The sequence below is a fragment of the Podarcis cretensis genome, assembly GCF_951804945.1.
Source record: "Podarcis cretensis genome assembly, chromosome: 7".
In the NCBI taxonomy this organism is placed as follows: domain Eukaryota; kingdom Metazoa; phylum Chordata; class Lepidosauria; order Squamata; family Lacertidae; genus Podarcis; species Podarcis cretensis.
The window spans coordinates 30,968,602-30,986,785 of NC_137176.1; the positions used below are offsets into that span (position 1 = coordinate 30,968,602).

Genomic DNA, 18,184 nt, shown 5'->3' on the forward strand with positions numbered 1-18,184 from the left:
TCCTGTCTAAACATGCTGGCATCCCTCAGTTCAAAGTGAAATTTGTTGCAAACCAGTTTGTAATTGCATGGTTTCTCATCATCTTGCCTGAGTTTATGCAATCCCGAGAACTGTGGCTTTTACATGACACTAATTGTGATTCAGAGATAGAGAAACTGGTGATTCAGATCTGTCTGGTTCTCCCACATACAGACTTTACTGAGTCACCGTTAGTTATAATGTTTGCTGCATCTACAAAGGATGTAGAGACTGAGACCTTGATTCCATGAATCTTTCAGTTTCAGACTAAAAGGAATCTGTTCCTTTTTGTAATCTCCCTGTTCATTTCAATATCACTTTGACTACATTTCTGTAGGGACACCCTACAATGCTATTGTTCTGTCTTGTAAATAGAACAGCTATTAGCATGCATTGTATTATCCTAAATGTTCCAGCATGCAAGAGTGTCCTATTGCAAAGGATTATACATTCTGCATGTACCTGCAGAGTGCTCAATAACTGTGTTTATGATGGGGAAATTATTAGGTTCGGCAGATCTAAACGCACATGCTTATCGAGTGATGAATAATAGGTATTAATTTCGTAATTAGCAGCTTCAATTTTCTCATTATAAACTCAAATGAATAGTGGCTAACATTGAGCCTTGTGCCAGGACTCAATGGTGCAGTTCAGACATCACAATGGCAGGATTCAGTCTAGTAGGGTTGCCATACATCTGGAATTTCCTGAACGCTGCTGGAATACAGCAGTCAGTAACAGTGTGCCCGGTGGAAAACGCTGAGATGTCCATGAAAATCCGGACTTATGGCAGCCCATGTTGGAAGCCTAGATTTTGGCAAATTTACTTAAAAATAGTTCAAGAACATGAGTTCAGCGGAGCCAGTGTGGTGTAGTGGTTAAGAGAGGTGGACTCGTAATCTGGTGAACCGGGTTCGCGTCTCCGCTCCTCCACATGCAGCTGCTGGGTGACCTGGGGCTAGTCACACTTCTCTGAAGTCTCTCAGCCCCACTCACCTCACAGAGTGTTTGTTGTGGGGGAGGAAGGAAAACAAGAATGTTGGCCGCTTTGAGACTCCTTAGGGCAGTGATAAAGCGGGATATCAAATCCAAACTCCTCCTCTTCTTCTTCTTCTTTGGAGAAAACAAAACAAAAAGCTGAACTGTTGTGTCTGGATTTTCACTTTTTGAAATATGGTAACCCTAGTCTAGCCTCTCCTGTATTTAGCTTGTCAAGAGAGGTGCTGGATGGAACTGGCTTGGGAAGAGATTGGCAGACTGGCCTTTATTTATCTAATTTAAATGCTGTCCATTAACTTCAGTGGGTCTACTCTGAGTACCACCCTAAGTAAAATAAGCATAAGATGCGTGTTACTTGTGTAGAATAAAACAGTATAGAATAGTTACCTGTATAGAATAAAAACACACACTGATTTGAAATCAGAGGCCACCAAGTAACCATTATGGAACACTTCCGAGAATGCCCTTGTGACCATGCGATCTATCTCTGGGATTAGGAAATCTGTGGCCCTGCAGACATTGTTGGATTCCTAGCTTCCATCAGCTCCGGCCAGCAAAGCCTACCATCTGGGATTATGGGAATTGAGGTCCAACATCTGGAGGGTCACATGTTCCCAGTCACTGATCTATATAAAAGTTTGTGTATCAGCAGGTTTTGGATGGTATCCAATGCACTCATTCCATTAAAGCAATAATTTACTCCTGCACAACAGAACTCTCCCCTCTCCTCCTTCCGCATCCTCCCTGAAGCTGCTCTGGATAGTTGAGGGAACCCCCAGAAGACTAAGTGGGTGCACGGGGAAGGAGAAGTTCTACTGCACAAGTGCAAATCCACACCACACAGTCAAAGCACTCTTATACCACTTCAGCAGCCATGGCTTCCCCCAAAGAATCCTGGGAACTGTAGTTTGTTGAGGGTGCTGAGAGTTGTTAGGAGAATCCCTCACAGAACTACAATTCCCAGCACTGGCAAAAGCCTATCTCAGCCATTCATAAGTAATTGGCATTCAGCATCAAATTTACAGTGTTTATCAGATAAATCCCTTTTCAAGTTTTCAATAACTTCGAATAGCTTATTGACACACTTCCAAACCCATCAACAGCCTCCCTGGATGAGTGAAAACTTTCAAAACATATGGTATCAAAAATTCTAGTACCTTGTGAGCGCAACAATGGTGAAGCATTAAAACAAACCGGAGAACAAAAGAAGGTTGATCTTGAGAGCCTGGGTCATTAAATTATGATGTGCTGTATATCGATCCCTTCTCCTTACGGCTTTTGACACCAGTCCTACAGACCTCTGCAACCGGACAAGGTGCCACTGAGTGTCTCTGTCGGAGTCAGTGGCGCTGCAGACCAGAATCCTATTTTTTTTTGTTTTTTTGTTTTGTTTAACTTGCAGCTCTGAACGCAGATATGTCCACAAGTATTTCATTTCTTCGAGAAACATACATTTCTCTGTCAATATTCACTGTACCACTGGAAGTATGCAATGGCTGCTAAGGTAAACAGCTTTATTCTTTAAGACGATAGAAAGAAAAGACAAGATGGCAGGAGCTCTACTCAGGTGTTGTTTGTGTGAATGGCAAGGTGAGCAGAAAGAGGCTGCAGAAGGACACCTTTCTCCCTGCTCCCAACATGGCCTGCTTCTTATGCAGGCCCAGCCCTCCCATCTGAGTGAGACTGTTGCCCTGAGTGGCAAAGGTTGGGGAAGGAAGAAATGGCAGCATAGCCTGCCCTGTTGCCCTCTATGGAGCCTTCAGTGGTGGCAATGGCGGACACCGTCCAATCAGCAGTGTTGGAATCGCCCTTCGGGGGGGAAAGGGCTGTAGTGCAGTGATAGAGAACCTGCTTTGCATGCAAGAAGTCCCTGCTATCAATCCCTAGCATCTCTAGGTAGGACGAAAAAATATTCTTTGTCAGACACCCTGGAGAGCTAGTAATAGTCAGTGCAGACAATAGTGAGCTAGGCTCAGTATTGGTTTGACTAACATACCCTCCAAGTGTACCAATTGTCCTGGAATTACGAAAGCCGTCCCGGCTTCTTATTTTATCCTGGAATGTCCCTATTTCTCCCGTTGGCAGGGTGAGAAATGTCCCTATTTTCATCCAAGGAATGCCGGAAGGTATGGACTAAGTATAAGGCAGCTTCCTGTATTCCTGCCAGCTCCTTCAGTTTCTGTACTGTACGTGGCATGGGGTGTCCTTCGCCTCAGGCAGCAAAATGTCATAGGCCCGCTTCCCAGCATTTTTGCTGTGGGGAACCTTTTTCCTCACAATTTAGAACAGGGGAAGATTGGGGATCTAAATCACATGGGAAGTCTACATGAGTAGAGAAAGTTCCCCAGCGCAGAAGTTAAACTCAAACATGCAAGCAGCTGGTCTGATTATGGAGGCAGCGCTAAAGTTATGGCCCCACACCCCTTTGTACTCATGTTGACTCTTCCAAGTGAGTAACGCTTACACGTTAAACAGATCTGTTGATGGCTGTTAGTGATGAGGGCATCCTTTGTCTGTATGCAAAGACAGGAGGCCTCTGACTACCATGTTGGCAATTCACAGCTGGGGAGGAAAATAAAGATGAAGCCTGCTTTGTGAATCTTCCTTAGGCATCGAATCTGAGGCATCTTCCAGCAGACAACGATCTGAGCTCATTGGGTGACTGCTCTAGCACAGAGTGAAAGTTTTTATGTTCTTAGATTGGGCTAGATCAGGGTTTGCCAACCTATTTGGACAGTGTTATGTATTGGGTTTAACACATTTTATGTTACAAGGCGTGTTCTAACCAATCATAGAAGTGTTGGTAGATGAACATTCTAATGGCAATGCTCTTTCAACTGTCAACTGTCAATGGTCAGTTCATGCTCGGGATTATTATTGTGTTGTCCAGTCAGTTTGGTTCTTGTCTTCTTACCGGACCAGCCCTTGCATGTGAAGGACATTGCCGCCGCAACCGCAAAGGATAGGCTGTTGTCCCGCGTCTCCTACTGGGTGGGAGGGGGTGGCCTGGGAAGCCGGGTAGAATTTTCATGCTACACACCCTGCAAATACAAGCTGTCTACTCACCAAGGATGCGTGTTACGGGGCAGCTGTGTCATAGTCCCCCCACCCCCCATTAAGGAAATAAGTCTTAGAAGGGCTGCATGTGTCTCACTCGGGGATCGTCCAGATGAAGGCATTGGCCCGTAGCTATGTGTGGTGGCCAGGCATAGATGCGGAGATAGAGGGCTGGGTGAAACGTTGTGAGCCCTGCCAGGTCTCCCGGCCGGATCCACCTAAGGCACTAGTACAGTCCTGGGAGTCCACACAGTCCCCATGGTCTCGGGTGTATGTGGATTTTGCGGGGCCTTTTCAGGGCCAACACTTCCTAATAGTGGTTGATTCTCAGTCCAAGTGGCTCAAGGTGGTGCCGACCTCAACTGAGTCCGCTAGAGTGACTATAAACGCGCTCAGGAAGCTATTTGCGACACATGGCTTGCCAGACACACTGGTGAGTGATAATGGGACCACTTTTACTTTGGCGGAATTCAAAGAATTTGTAACCAAGAATGGAATCCGCCACATTCGTTCCGCTCCTTTTCACCCAGCCACTAACGACCAAGCTGAATGCATGGTCCGTTCTACCAAAGATGTGCTTAGGCGCAAAGTGCATGGAGACTAGACTCTCCGGTTAGTGGAGTTCTTATTAGCCCAACACATCACCTCAAGTGCAGTGACCTGCTGGAGCCCGGCAGAGTTGCTTATGGGGAGGAGGCTCACTACCCTCCTTGATTGTATGCACCCTGACTGGGCTCTTGAGCAACAGCCATCTACTGGGGGGGGGGCTCCAAGAGGGTTCTCCCCAGGGGACACTGTCTACGTCCGAAACTATGGGCCTGGACAGGGGTGGGTCCCTGGTATCATTGCCCGCTGTACAGCTCCGGTTTCCCACGAGGTAAGGTTGGAGGGGGAACTGGTTTGGAAGAGACACCTCGACCAGCTCATCCAGGGCACCTCCGAACACAGAACTTCAAGCGGAACCAGAGGACAGAGAACTTCGGGAGATTCTGTGCCCAGGCCAGGGTGGGAACCAGACAGGTTGCCGGTGACTGAGTTACCTCAGCAGGGCGACTTCAGGCCCGACTCCTCAGTGGCTCCATTGGCAGTGACCCCTTCGGAGTTGGCCTCGCTGACTGCCCCACTCAGACCACGGGTACTGGAGGAACTTCCTGGGTCACCCACGGGCACAGGAACCACGACAGTCCCAGCGGAAGCAGAAAAGGCTGGCACACCTTGATGACTATGTTTGTTCCTTTTGTTAGGAAGTTGGGGGGAGGAAGCAGAAAAGGCTGGCACACCTTGATGACTATGTTTGTTCCTTTTGTTAGGAAGTTGGGGGGAGGAGTGTTATGTATTGGATTTAACACATTTTATGTTACAAGGTGCGTTCTAACCAATCGCAGGAGCGTTGGTAGACGAACATTCTGATGGCAAGTAAGCACATGCTCTTTCAACTGGCAACTGGCAACGGTCAGTTCATGCTCAGGTTTATTATTGTGTTGTCCAGGCAGTTTGGTTCTTATGTTCCTATGAGTGAGCAGTTGTCACTGACAAATGTTGAATAAACTTAGTTGAGGAACTTATACTGCCTTGGGCTTCTGACTTTTCCCGAACATTGGCTGGTATTCAGGTGTGGCATGTTGGCTGTGAAATTTATTCAATTTATTTTGCTATTCATTTTTAAATATTTTTATCCCGCCTTTCTGTTTAAATAAATGCTCAAAGCAGTTTACTATCTAGTCAGCATATTAAAACAACACTAAAATCCAAAAAACCAATAGTGACAGAAAGAAGCAGCGGTGGATCAAACACTCCAATTAATATAAATATCTTAAACAAGATTGATGCTATACTAACATTTTAGCTCTGCTTATATCACTTTGAAAAAAATTAATCCCATGAAATGGAGCACTGAAGCCAAGAATAATTCGTAATGCAGCTAGTTTTTCAGTGTCACAATGCTACATTTTCATTCAAGACAGCAACTTATACTTTGAGAGTATAAGTTTAAACAAGACAATTAAGGCTAGGTTGACCTTTGTGAGCTGCCTTTGTCCAAACCTCCCTTCATTGCGGCTGCATTAAGCCTGGGGTAGGAAAGAAATGGAGAGATTAACATAATTAGCTCTCATTTAATAAGGTTGTTTAATTGGCCAATCCTTTTTCTTTCCTAGCTTCAGCCTCATTCTCCATTGATATACAGACAAATTCTTTCTTTCTCTTTTAATTGCCCTTTAGAAACAGGAAGGAGCTGGTACTGTTGTAATTATTTTGATCGCCTTGTAATGTCAGCCTTGCAATAAATTGAAGACTATCTGGGATTCTGAGCCAACACCCTTCCACCTTGCAGTAACAAATTCAGATTCTTCTCTAGGCAAAAATAATGGCAACAAATCATACTTGTGACAACAAGCTACTTATACACTGGCAATAACTTCGCTTGGCTAAATGTTACCTAGGGGTTAGGGCTTGAAAAATATTTAGAATATAAAGCTGCAGGCCTCACATTTTTTTAGGTACTTAGATGACATTAATGCCAACAAAATTCCAAACAATATTGTACACCATCTCTGTGTAGTACAGTGTGCATTATATCCATTCTTTCAGTGATGCTTGCAACTAGTAGCTTTGTATTACATATATTTTGGCGCCTGAAACAACAAAGCCTCTCCCTGGAGTACAAATACAATGAGTTGTATCCAATGCTCTCTGTGCATAGTTGTGCTGGCGCAATGGGACTTCCGTTTCCTCTCTTCCTCCATGCCTCTCAACCCTCCAGAGCTGATTTTGGGGGCATGCAGGGAGCTGAAAGGAGCAGAAGCTGTTAGTAGTTTGCTTTTCCCTTTCATGACCTGAGGCAGTCATTTCACTCTAATTGGTAAGGTGGGGGGGGGGGGATCCAGATTGGCAAACTGCAGTGGTTTGGGGGCAGAGTAAATAGCAAAACATAAATCTCCTTCCTTCTGAAAAGTGTGATAAGACTGTGTGCTCCTAGTTTCTATGACAGCAAAGCAAGTATGAGAGCAATCTGCGCTACTGCATGTCACACTATTACCTAGGGTGGCTTAGTGAGTAATGGAGATACATCAGTTGAAGCTCTGCTACACAACTGTTGAGGGTGCAGGGGCCCTGTGCTCTTTTCCACCTGGATATCCAACCACTACCACATTGTTCTGCCACCACAATGTTCACCCTGTTTCTTCTGGACTTCTGCACCTCTTTCAGAGTCTATAAGAAGTGGCTCAGGAAGAACCGCATGCATGGAGCAACCTTACATGGAGCAGTGAGTTAAATGGATGCTCAGCTCTAATGACAGGGTATCTCAGTGCATGTGAACATGATGCTGCTTTTACTCAAAAATTCCAGCAATGGTCCAGATTCTGAGACTCTGCACAGAAACATCTAGCAACCATCTTAGAGGTATTTAAAAAACAACCACCACCCAGTGGGGACTCTCTTTTTGTGATCAGTTGACAAGCCTAGCTATAGATTTTTAATGTTTTTCAGTTTTTAATGTTTGATGTTTTATTACATTTTTATATATGCTGGATGCTGCCCAGACTGGCTGGGGAAACCCAGCCAGATAGGTGGGGTATAAATATATAATAATTATTATAATAATTATAATAATTATTAGAAAGGAGCTGAATAGCTCATGTAGTGAATTAAGTTGAGATTGAACCTGGAACTCCCTGGATCACACTCTTAACCACGATAAGCAGCTTCTAGTAACTTGAGACAACACAGTTCTCACAGCCCTGAGAACATAATCCTGCATTTCCAAACATTGTCTAACAATCCAAGGTTCAACTGCACCTATTTTTGTCTTAGAAACATTTAATGCATTTTCTCCCCACTGTTCTTCAGCAGCCTGTTTATGCTCTTCTTGATGTGGAGCTGAACACTAATAAAACAGAATTTGGAATCAACTCCTGAGGATGACATGTTTATGAGAGGAAGGGACTAATAAATCTGCCAGACCCTGCAGCCCTGCTAAGGGATAACATTAATTCCATCTCTTTTTCTACAGAGCACCTGATAAGCAAGTCCCCTGTGCCTTTGAAGGAACATTACAACCTTTGTTCCAGTGAGGCTCTGCTACTTACACAGCTAATTGCCTTTCCTGCATGAGTGTTAGGATTCCTTACTTGAGGTTACAAAGTGGATTTGGATTCTGTACCCTCTTCTGGTGCTGGCCATGAAACTGATCTGAATAGTGCTTGTCTGTTAGCATATTTCACATGTAAATACTTGTTGGAGGGTGATGTTTTGTACACACACACACACACACACACACACACACACTCTCTCTCTCTCTCTATATATATATATATCTCATGTTGAAATGAGAAAGTTCAGGAACCAGCCTGCAGTTGGTCATCACTGGATTTACCTTTCCCTGACTCATTCAGGTAATCTAGTTTAAGAGACCTTCTTAATTCTCTCAGTACAGTGGTACCTCAGGTTACAGACACTTCAGATTACAGACTCCGCTAACCCAGAAATAGTACCTCGGGTTAAGAACTTTGCTTCAGGATGAGAACAGAAATTGTGTGGCAGCGGTGGCACAGCAGCAGAAGGCCCCATTAGCTAAAGTGGTGTCTCAGGTTAAGAACAGTTTCAGGTTAAGAACGGACCTCCAGAACGAATTAAGTTCTTAACCCGAGGGACCACTGTACAGGGAAGTGGCTCCTGAAGATCAGATGGGAGTATGTCCAGGTTAGGGAACCTGTAGCCCTCCAAATGCTGGAGGACAACAGCTCCCATAATGTTGAACTCAAGAGTATGTTGCAAACCATCATTCCTGAAATTCAATTCCGTTCTCATGTACAAGTTTCTTTAGCCAACAAGCATGTCTTATCCTAACAGCACAATTTATATCCAAGAATTTGAAGCTTAGATTTACATTAATTTTTTATGTTTCATCTGTGTGTTTTTTAATTCCATATTAATCCTATCTGAGATAGCAAAGCTTTTTAGCACCCTCTGTCGTCTCAACCTGCAAATGCTAATGCAGATACGATCCACACACAACGTATTATTTTAATGTGTCTGTTCAAACCAGAGCCATACATTTGTCTCTGGAGAGGTCTGCTTGGGGGCTCCTCCCCTAGGCTTGTTGTACCCCATCACTTTTGACCTTTCCCCTTGTTATCCATTCACATTGGCTGCCTAAAATGCAGAAGCGGCTTTAGCCTATCATTTCATTTCATCCGTACTATCATACAGAGATGCTGTGTGCTATATGTGCATGTTCAATCTATAGTAGGCTATCAAAATTGTCCACTGCTTCCCCCAGACTAAAGGTAGCACACTAGCCAGATATTGTGGCCTGCCAAACACATAATAAATCCTTTGGTTTTAGCACCCATGTAATAGTGCAAACCAAAGAATTTTAACCATTCTTATTTTCTGCAATACATAGTTGGGTCATGAGTGAAACAAACCCCTAACAAGACTAACTGAATGTTAGTTAGCAACAAACACCTCCCATTCATTCTTCTTCAGGGCAGGGGTCCCAACAACGTTGTTATTTTTTGCTGGTAGAGGTGCATAGAACATTTTTCATCATAGGACTACAGTGATAGGAAAGGATCGCTGATGAATTTCTGCCCATCACACAGCACAGGCCCACATTCTACACACAGGCAATCAGACTAAGGTTTTTGCCTGAGCCTCCACTCTTTATGGATGCATCACACAATGATTTATCCTGTTTATCCTAACTAAAACGTCAGTGTCCCTGTCACGCCCAGTATACAAATCACAATTTGAATAGTTTCCCATGTTTTGGGCATTGCACCATTATTCTCAAAGATGTGAAAATGTCTGGTTGAATAACTATGGAAACTTTTTTCCATTTGGTTACAAACACTACGAAAGCAATTGTTACCTTTAAATCAATCACAACAGAAATGTAAAGTCGTCTGCATAGGGTTTAATGTTGTAAGAAAATAGCATATATGGATTGAATTCAATATTTCCCACCAATTCATTATATTAAAAAAGATAAAGACATGGATATATGATCAAAGACTGCATCTTTCAAAAATAATAATAAAAATAATTTCGAAAAAAGGAGAGCACAAAAGTATACCAATCCAGTAAAGAATAGTTTTGACTACCATAATTCTGTTTAATTAAAAACAAGAACAAAAACCAGTAGCATTTTACTTAACATGGTAAGAAAAATATTACCCTTATGTTTCTATAGAAGCAAGCTCCTAGCTGAAAACTCTGTCAGGGTTAAGCCTGATCCTCTCCTCCGCTGAACTATGATGGCATCTGCAACGACTTACAATGGCTGCAAAAACATCCTTATATGTAAGAGGGGTGAGTATGCTGTGGCCTTCCAGTGGTTGCTGGACCACAACTCCCATCATCCCTGACCATTGACCCTACTGGCTGAGGCTGATGGGAGTTGGAATCCAACAACATCTGAAGGCTCCCTGGACATGCTATAAGAAGCAGGTAAGGTGAGGGCTCTCAGACTCTATCAAATTCGCCTTGATATACATCCTTGTAAATGTTATTACTACGTGAATTTGGAAGAGTACTGTTACGTCAGAACACCAGCATAAGGGACTATTCCCACAGCTTTTAGAATAAAGCAATATGGGTCATGGTGGAAGCCAGGCCGACCCTGTTCTCTGCTGCTTCCATGCAGCAGAACAGATAACAACTGCATTCAGCCACGCCTTCCCTGCTGCCTTATAATTTATAATCTCTTTATCGGTTAAGCCAAAAGCCTGCCTTTGCCTTTCCAGCCAACACACATTGTCTTCATCTACAACAAATATACCACACTGAATTTCATATCATAAACAGTAGTTACTTCTAGAATGTGAAAAGGAAACATTTCTGTACACAATAAGACATTGTCAATGACCTGTATCATATGTTTTTAAAAATTAGGGCCCTCGATATTTAGGGCATGCTCTTTCTTTGTCCTTCTCTTTCCCATAGCACACTCATCCTGGTGCCTGGTGTTCAGTCTTCTTATCCATGTGTCTCAAGCCTCGTGTGAGGTCCTGTTATTCTTCATGTGGCTTCTCATACATCTTCAGTCCAAGCCTCCCAACCATTAGCAGGCTTTAAAGGAAAATGTAGACAAGTTTATCTATATGACAGAACTGTGCGAAGCCGCCTCCTACACAATTGCTCTTCTGACTCACTGCATGTGCAACACACCTCCAATATTTTATTTCAGAGGCTGGGACAGAAATGGGAGAAAGCAAACATGTTGTCCAGTAGTTCTCCATTATGTCAGTAGCCCCAACTCTCAGCCTTCCCAAACTGGAACCATGCAGTTCCTCAGGACCAGGTAATGCTTGTCTCATTTTTTGGCAGTGCTAAGACAGTCTGTGCCCCCATTTCTCCAGTGCAAATGAGAAAATCTCCCTTCCTGGAGAAATGCAGACGTAGCCACCAGGTTGATTTAGCTTCAGAATACACCAGTTCTGTTTCATTAATTTTTATGGAATGTATGCTTTTAGTATTATATGATTTCACTGTTGTTTCATTTTACAGTGTTGTGTATTTTGTATATCTGTAACTCATCTTGGGACATGTTTAAGAAAGGCGACTTAAGAATTTTAATTAAGCTATCAACAAGTCAACTGCTGATTGGCTGAAGGGATGGCTAATAGGAGGCTTTGGTTGCCAATGAGTGGAAATATAGATTATGGGAGATGGAGCAGGGGGAGAAGAGAAGGTTTCAAAAGGTGGCCGGCATGTATAATCTTGAAAGCCACAGAATGGGTCAACCTAAACCAGATCTTGCTTAATAAAATGTTCTTATCTAATAAGAAGTACCGAAATGCACAACAAAATTGCTTATCCCCAAAAAGTGTTATGCAATACAGTTCCTAGAATGCAATTTTATAAAACGAAAATTACAGCCTGATCCTAACTGTGCCTGTTTAGAAGTACCGGTATGTCCCATTGATTTTAACTGGCATGTATGCAACAGGAATGCAGCCTTAATGTCAAAAGCAAAATGAATAAAATAAACACGCAGCATAATACCTTGCACCAGCAATCAGTCCTGCAGGCATGAATTTCCCCGAGTTGTAGAATCTCATGCCCATAATACCAGCTAAGGTTCCAGAAGCAACTAATTGAAAGATAGAAACAGAAGCAGCATTATATCAGGGGTGTTTCTGCCGACTTGAGGGCAATGATTAAAAAAGCCAAGTTATCACATGCGCAAACAAACAAGGACACACACAACTCAAAGATGTGTACCAATGTAACCGTTTTACACTCCTTAGTAACTTCAACCAAACAATTATTTAATATTTATTTTGAAAATTTGTTGACCACCTAATCAACAAAATGCTCCAGAAATTTCACACCAAGTTCAAATTACACATTATTATTATTATTATTATTATTAGACAGAAATGATGAACTGTAAGATGAATAATCTATTCCTACCTAAAATCTAACCTCAGAGAAATGTAGTGAAAAAGCCAGCATTGTGCAATTGGGCTAAGCAGCTGAGAAAATGTACTCTTAAGGAATGTTCAGAGGCACTTTCCTAATTGCAAGTTGCATCACAGCACACAATTGGGAGCATGGGATATATCTCAGAGCAGGGATGGGGAACCAGCTGTCCTCCAGATGATGGACTACAATTCCCATCATCCCTGATGTCCTACAGTGTTGGGATGGGGTTGCTCCCTAGTGTGTTTAGGATTGCTTTAACTGACACATGTGATTTAATTCATCAATGATGCTATGTATGTGTGCTCCAGAATCAGGTTCCTGGTACAACACACAACACTACACATGAAAGGACCCCACATTTATTCCAAATCAGCCTCCTGATAAAAATGGTATTTAACTTTGCTGCTTGTATCAAGTGGTTTTGTTGCTGTTGTTACAGTACACCAATGAAATAAAATGCATCAGATGCATTCAAAGGGTTGTGTTTAAGAGTTACTTTTACGTAATTCACATATATACATTTTCCCAGTTATGCTTACTCAATGAAAGCCAAATGTTTTTTGGGTCTTGAGAAAGTTGGTAAGCTCCAAGTCCTGCTAAACTCCCAAAAAGAAGACCAGCAGCTAAAGATGGGACACTACCTGGAATAAATAAAACAAGTAATGTTTGTTAAGCTGTAGATACAAATGGGGTACATAAACCAAACCAACAAAATTTATTCTGTTCTAAGTAATTTTCAGCTAAAAAAAAAAGCATTGCTCAAATGTTTAATATTTGAATTGATCTGATGCTTTGAACTGGTGGGGTCAGATCCGCACCAGTGGGACCACCATTTTCTTTGAAGGTTTTGGTAAGTGAAGGCAAAGGAAGGTAGAGCATGCTAAAAACAGAGGAGAAAGATGACTGTATATTGTAAAAAATAAAATAAAAATTAAGTAGGTGCAATGTTGCCTGTTGGTAATGAAAGTGAATCCTAGGTCTGAAAAACATGAAAAATCCTGCCTTACAAAATGTGTGATATCTGCTGTCCCAGATATCTTTAACCTATTCAGACTAAAAACCCACTTGTCATCAAAACATGCATTTGAGGACCCATTTTTAAACTCCTATTGCAACCCACCTTGAATCAGGCTGCAGCCCACCAGATGGAAAACCAGTGCACTATGCTAACCTCATAATCATATGTGCCATCTGGGAAACAGGTAAGGTTTACCCCAACTATTTAAATTTCCCGTTATAACTACTTGAAGGATGAACATATTTTTCACATAATAAAAAAGGCTAGTAGTATTGCTCATCTACTCAAAGATGAAGACATTGTTCACATATAACAGCAAACCATGGCCTGTTTTTTTGTCCAGGTGCTGAACACAGATACTTGCTCCTTCTCTCATGCAATCTAATTCCCTCTCTCACATTATGGTTTGATCACATCGAAGTTTGACATTACATCGGGCCAGCCTACAAACCAGAAATAGAAATCTACCTTAAAAAGCAAACAAGCACACACACCCTGTTCTTTCTGTTGTCTCCTCACAACTTCCCCATAGTAAAACTTAACATTTACTTTGGTGTAACTCAACATTCACTTTAGTGTCCTTTTAAATGAGCCCTTAGTACAGTTACTCTGGGCAAAGGATAATCCTGCACTATTCTAGGAAAGTGGCCTCAGGAGGCTGCTTCTACTCCCATTATCAGTTTATATATAAAGAGGTGACCTGCAAACGAAATTGATGAAATGTCACCACCTTTGGCTACTGGTGAATGGTCCCATTAATAAGGCTTAAGGGAGCACTCAGCACCAATTTCTAACACCACTTGTTCCATTTGCAGGTCAAACCTAATTGGACTTGAAGCATCAAGGGCACTGTTAAAACAGCCTTGAGTATTTTCTGTCTAGGCATTCTGCCTTCCTTCCATCATGCCAATGAAACGACCTGGAATCATCTGTTATTCTCATAATCAGTGTGTGATCTGTCATTTTCATAATGCCCTTGTGAATAAAAAGCCAATCCTGGAATTCAAATACTTAGATCTCTTCTCCTAGCTATCTTAAAAAACATGGCATTAGGTTGTTGCTTCCCTCTTTTAAATTTTGATTTGCTTGCCTTCCAGCCACAGAGAAGTTAAAATGAAGGACAAAAGAAACAAAAAAAAATATTCCATCTGGGTTCACCCCCCCTAACCTTGAACTTATTCTCAGCGACCATTATGTCTCTAACCATCATTCCAACTACTCAAAATGCTGCAAGAAGAATCCTGTAAGAAGCCCCTCACCACGTGAAGAGTATCATCACAAATCAATACATCGATTTTCCATCAAGGTTAATGGAAGTTATACATGCAAGCCCAGAGAAAAATATGCCCCGAATGGCTTTTGTTACAGAACTGCTGCGATCAGTTCTTGAGAGACCTGTCTTGTTAAATTATTCATTTGTAGAAATAAAACCATGGGGAGAAAAAACCCCCAACAATTATTTCCCTCTATGAACACAAAATACATTACTTGCTGCCTAGGTAGTTGTGTGTCTGTGTTAGGTTTGGTAAGAAAACACATATTACATATATTCCAAACCCCTCACACAAATTATGGCTTTTTTTGAGGGGGTTTTCTGCTTCCCTCAAAACGTTAAGGAAGTTCTTGTTTCTAGGCAGAGTAGGTAAGTTCTGTCAATGCTAACAATATGCCATTGCAACACAAGATACACTGTTTAGCTGTTCTGCAGAGGTGAAAATCTACGTTAGAATCACAGAGCAACATGTTTGTTCAAATAACCATGGGTGGTATTTAACTTAGTTTTATGTAGCCCCATTGAAATTGTCAGACCTAATCTTCATTAATTTCAGTACTACTCTAGAGTAAAATTTTAGTGAATATGTAACACCTCGATGGGCACTGTGCGCAAGTCAGGGGAAAACAATGTGGCTTCCAACACGCAAGCGTTTTGGGTCTTGAGACCGTAGATTATCAGCCTGTGCCTTTATCATTCTAAAGCACTTTCTCATAGGAAGGGTGTCAGTTCCCTACAACTGCTAATCAGCACCCTACAGCAAAAACTAGTAACAGCAGCTTGATATCTGTATATAGACTGATAGTAGGAATGCATAGTTGGAAGTTTTCCGTTTTTACAAGAGGGACCTCCATTTCAGAGAATATAATTCTGCATTTCCTAACTTGGTGCCCTCCAGATGTGCAGGGCTACAACTCCCATTATCCCTGACCATTGGTTCTGTTAGCTAGAGCTGATGGGAGCTGGAGTCCAATAACTGCTGGAGGGCAGCAGGTTTGGAATGGCTATTTAACACCAGAAAACAAGACTGTGAGGAGACATCAATACTATACCTGCTTTTGCATAGCCAATCATCCCTCCAGAAGCCACTAAAGCCGCATAGCCAAAACCAATCCAGTCCAACCCCATTCTGGAATGCAATAGAGATATGTATGTGGTAAATGTTTGTAACGGATGGAAATCAGATACAAATTGACTTTTTGCACCTTGTGCTAAAACTGTCTTAAGTATAGACGGTTCTTCCAATGACATAGCATTTGTCATATTCTCAGCCTTGCAAATAAGGTCTCAGAAGTTACTGGCCTGCCCACCAAATACCAATTTAAATTGTTTCAGGCATATGGGCAACCATAAAATATAGAAGACAAGACTAGAACTCTATAAATTCTCCCATTCCTGATTACTGCAGGTAAATGACAATTTAACATATTCCTGCTCACAGCCTCCATTGTTTCGGATTATTTTGACAGAGCTCATGAAAAAACCCCACTTGCTTAGAAGAAAACCCCCAATTTATGGGCCTTTAAATGTGGGGGGGATTTTGGTTATGTATTTTTGTGTTTTTATACCTTAAGGTACCCTGTGATCATTGGATGGAGAGCAGTATATTAATTTAAGGAATAATAAGGGGGAAAACACTTTTTCAAAAGGAAAAAAATATATTAGCTTGGTCTTGGATTTATTGAGTGGTTTTGGAGAAACCAATCGAAAATGGTGTTCTATGCAAGTAGCAATTCTCTACCTCTCAAAGGAAACTGTAGAGGAGAGAAATGAAGTAAGGATTGTAAAACACTTGCTGAAAAGAGCAATGTAAGATGTGTTTGTAAGTACATTTACCAGGAATGGACACAGAAACATGAAATGAATTCAACAGACACATCTTTAATGTTGGGCTTATACATTGGTTTGCTAAACACCTGCAGACTTAAATAATAATAGACTCATATAGTTACATTTCCTTAGCATGCTCTTCTAAATTTTGAAATTATGGGGGAGAGGGAAACAGATGAAAGGAAAACATACACCATCCTCAATCTGAACTTAACTCACTGTGTGGTTGTGAGACTAAAACTATACCCTATACTCCTTGCAATGGTGGAATTAAAAATGTAGTAATTTGTTTAATTTCAGATATGTCTATAAAAAGTTCCTCTAACTTCATGTAACTAGCAGCAAAGAGTTCTCTGACAATTATTTTCAAAATAAACGCACATGTGTTACTCATATTTAGATATCTGTTTTGTCGGAGGATTTTTTTCTTGGAAGTAGAGAATTATCGGGGGTTTTGTTTTGAAATCTTGGAACACCCAGGCTTAGAAAGAGTTCTGTGAATCTGCACTCTTAATCAAAAGCGCCAATTTACATCGATAAGGCATTATTTTATTAAAACTCTGAATTTCTGTAATGGCGGGGGGGGGGAACACTACCCTCTGATATTAATCCGATTCCCATCTATGTCTGCACAGGATCCCTTCACTGTTCACCAATTATATATACAGTATTCACAAAAGGTTCAGTACAAAGCCAGTTCGCTGGCTGCTGCCTTATTCTAAGACAAGAAGAGAAAAACCATGAATAAAGTCACTTACTTTGCAGGAGCAGCAGCAGCAGAAGAGTCACAACGTAGGAACAGAACAAAACCGAGCCTTGCAAATATCGAACCCGCCGGGCAATGGGAGAACTACAAAACAGCAACGCACGTGACCGCGGGCCAAGCAGAGCAACAACCCGAGTTGTATTTGCAAAATCGTGGCCAAGCAGCGACTTGCCCTTTGATTTTCTTACAGAAAGCTACTACGTCAACCCAAACGTTCCATAGCCGGGGGCGGGGCGGGGGCGTTATTTCATTAAAGGCGAGGCCAAGCATCAGAGCATTCCTCTGAGCCATTGCAAAAGCGTTTTTCCACCCTCCTGGTGCAATCCCCAATGGTTGCATCCAAAGCTAATCTTTGCACGCATAAAAGAGACGAGCTCTAAACAGTGACTTTTCTTTTTAGTTTCTCTGGAATATTAGAGAGAGAGCGCGCCGGTTTTACAGGGGCAAGGGGGGGGGGCTGGTTCTTGCAACCCTGAAATCCACACCGAACATTGCAACAAATTAAAAACCTTCATTAGAATCTTCAGGGCTGGTTAAGGCAGGTTGCAGCCACAAGTACATTTACTGGGTAGGAATTAAGCGCAGGTCCATACCGTCCTTTGTTTTATTTATTTAATTTTATCCTCACAACAACCCTGTAAGGTAGGTAGATTTACGGTATTTATTTATTTATAGTGGTAAAAGTGGTACATTTATAGCGCATGACTGACTCCAAAGAATCATGGGAACTGTAGTTTCCTCTTCACAGAACTACAACTCCCAGCATTCTTTGGGAACAGCCAGGTGTTTT

At 41.9% G+C, this 18,184-nt stretch overlaps 1 protein-coding gene across 1 annotated transcript; it reads right to left on the bottom strand.

Moving 5' to 3' along the window:
* Positions 1 to 9,979: 9,979 nt before the first annotated feature.
* LOC307220927 (transmembrane protein 14C-like) lies at positions 9,980 to 17,559 on the bottom strand. Its single transcript, XM_079985124.1, has 5 exons — positions 17,387 to 17,559; positions 15,851 to 15,927; positions 13,047 to 13,148; positions 12,085 to 12,172; positions 9,980 to 11,148 (listed from the first exon to the last, which is right to left on the bottom strand). Exons 2-5 carry the CDS (start codon positions 15,924 to 15,926, stop codon positions 11,091 to 11,093), a joined length of 324 nt encoding a protein of 107 aa, XP_079841250.1. The 5' UTR covers position 15,927; positions 17,387 to 17,559; the 3' UTR covers positions 9,980 to 11,090.
* Positions 17,560 to 18,184: the final 625 nt, after the last annotated feature.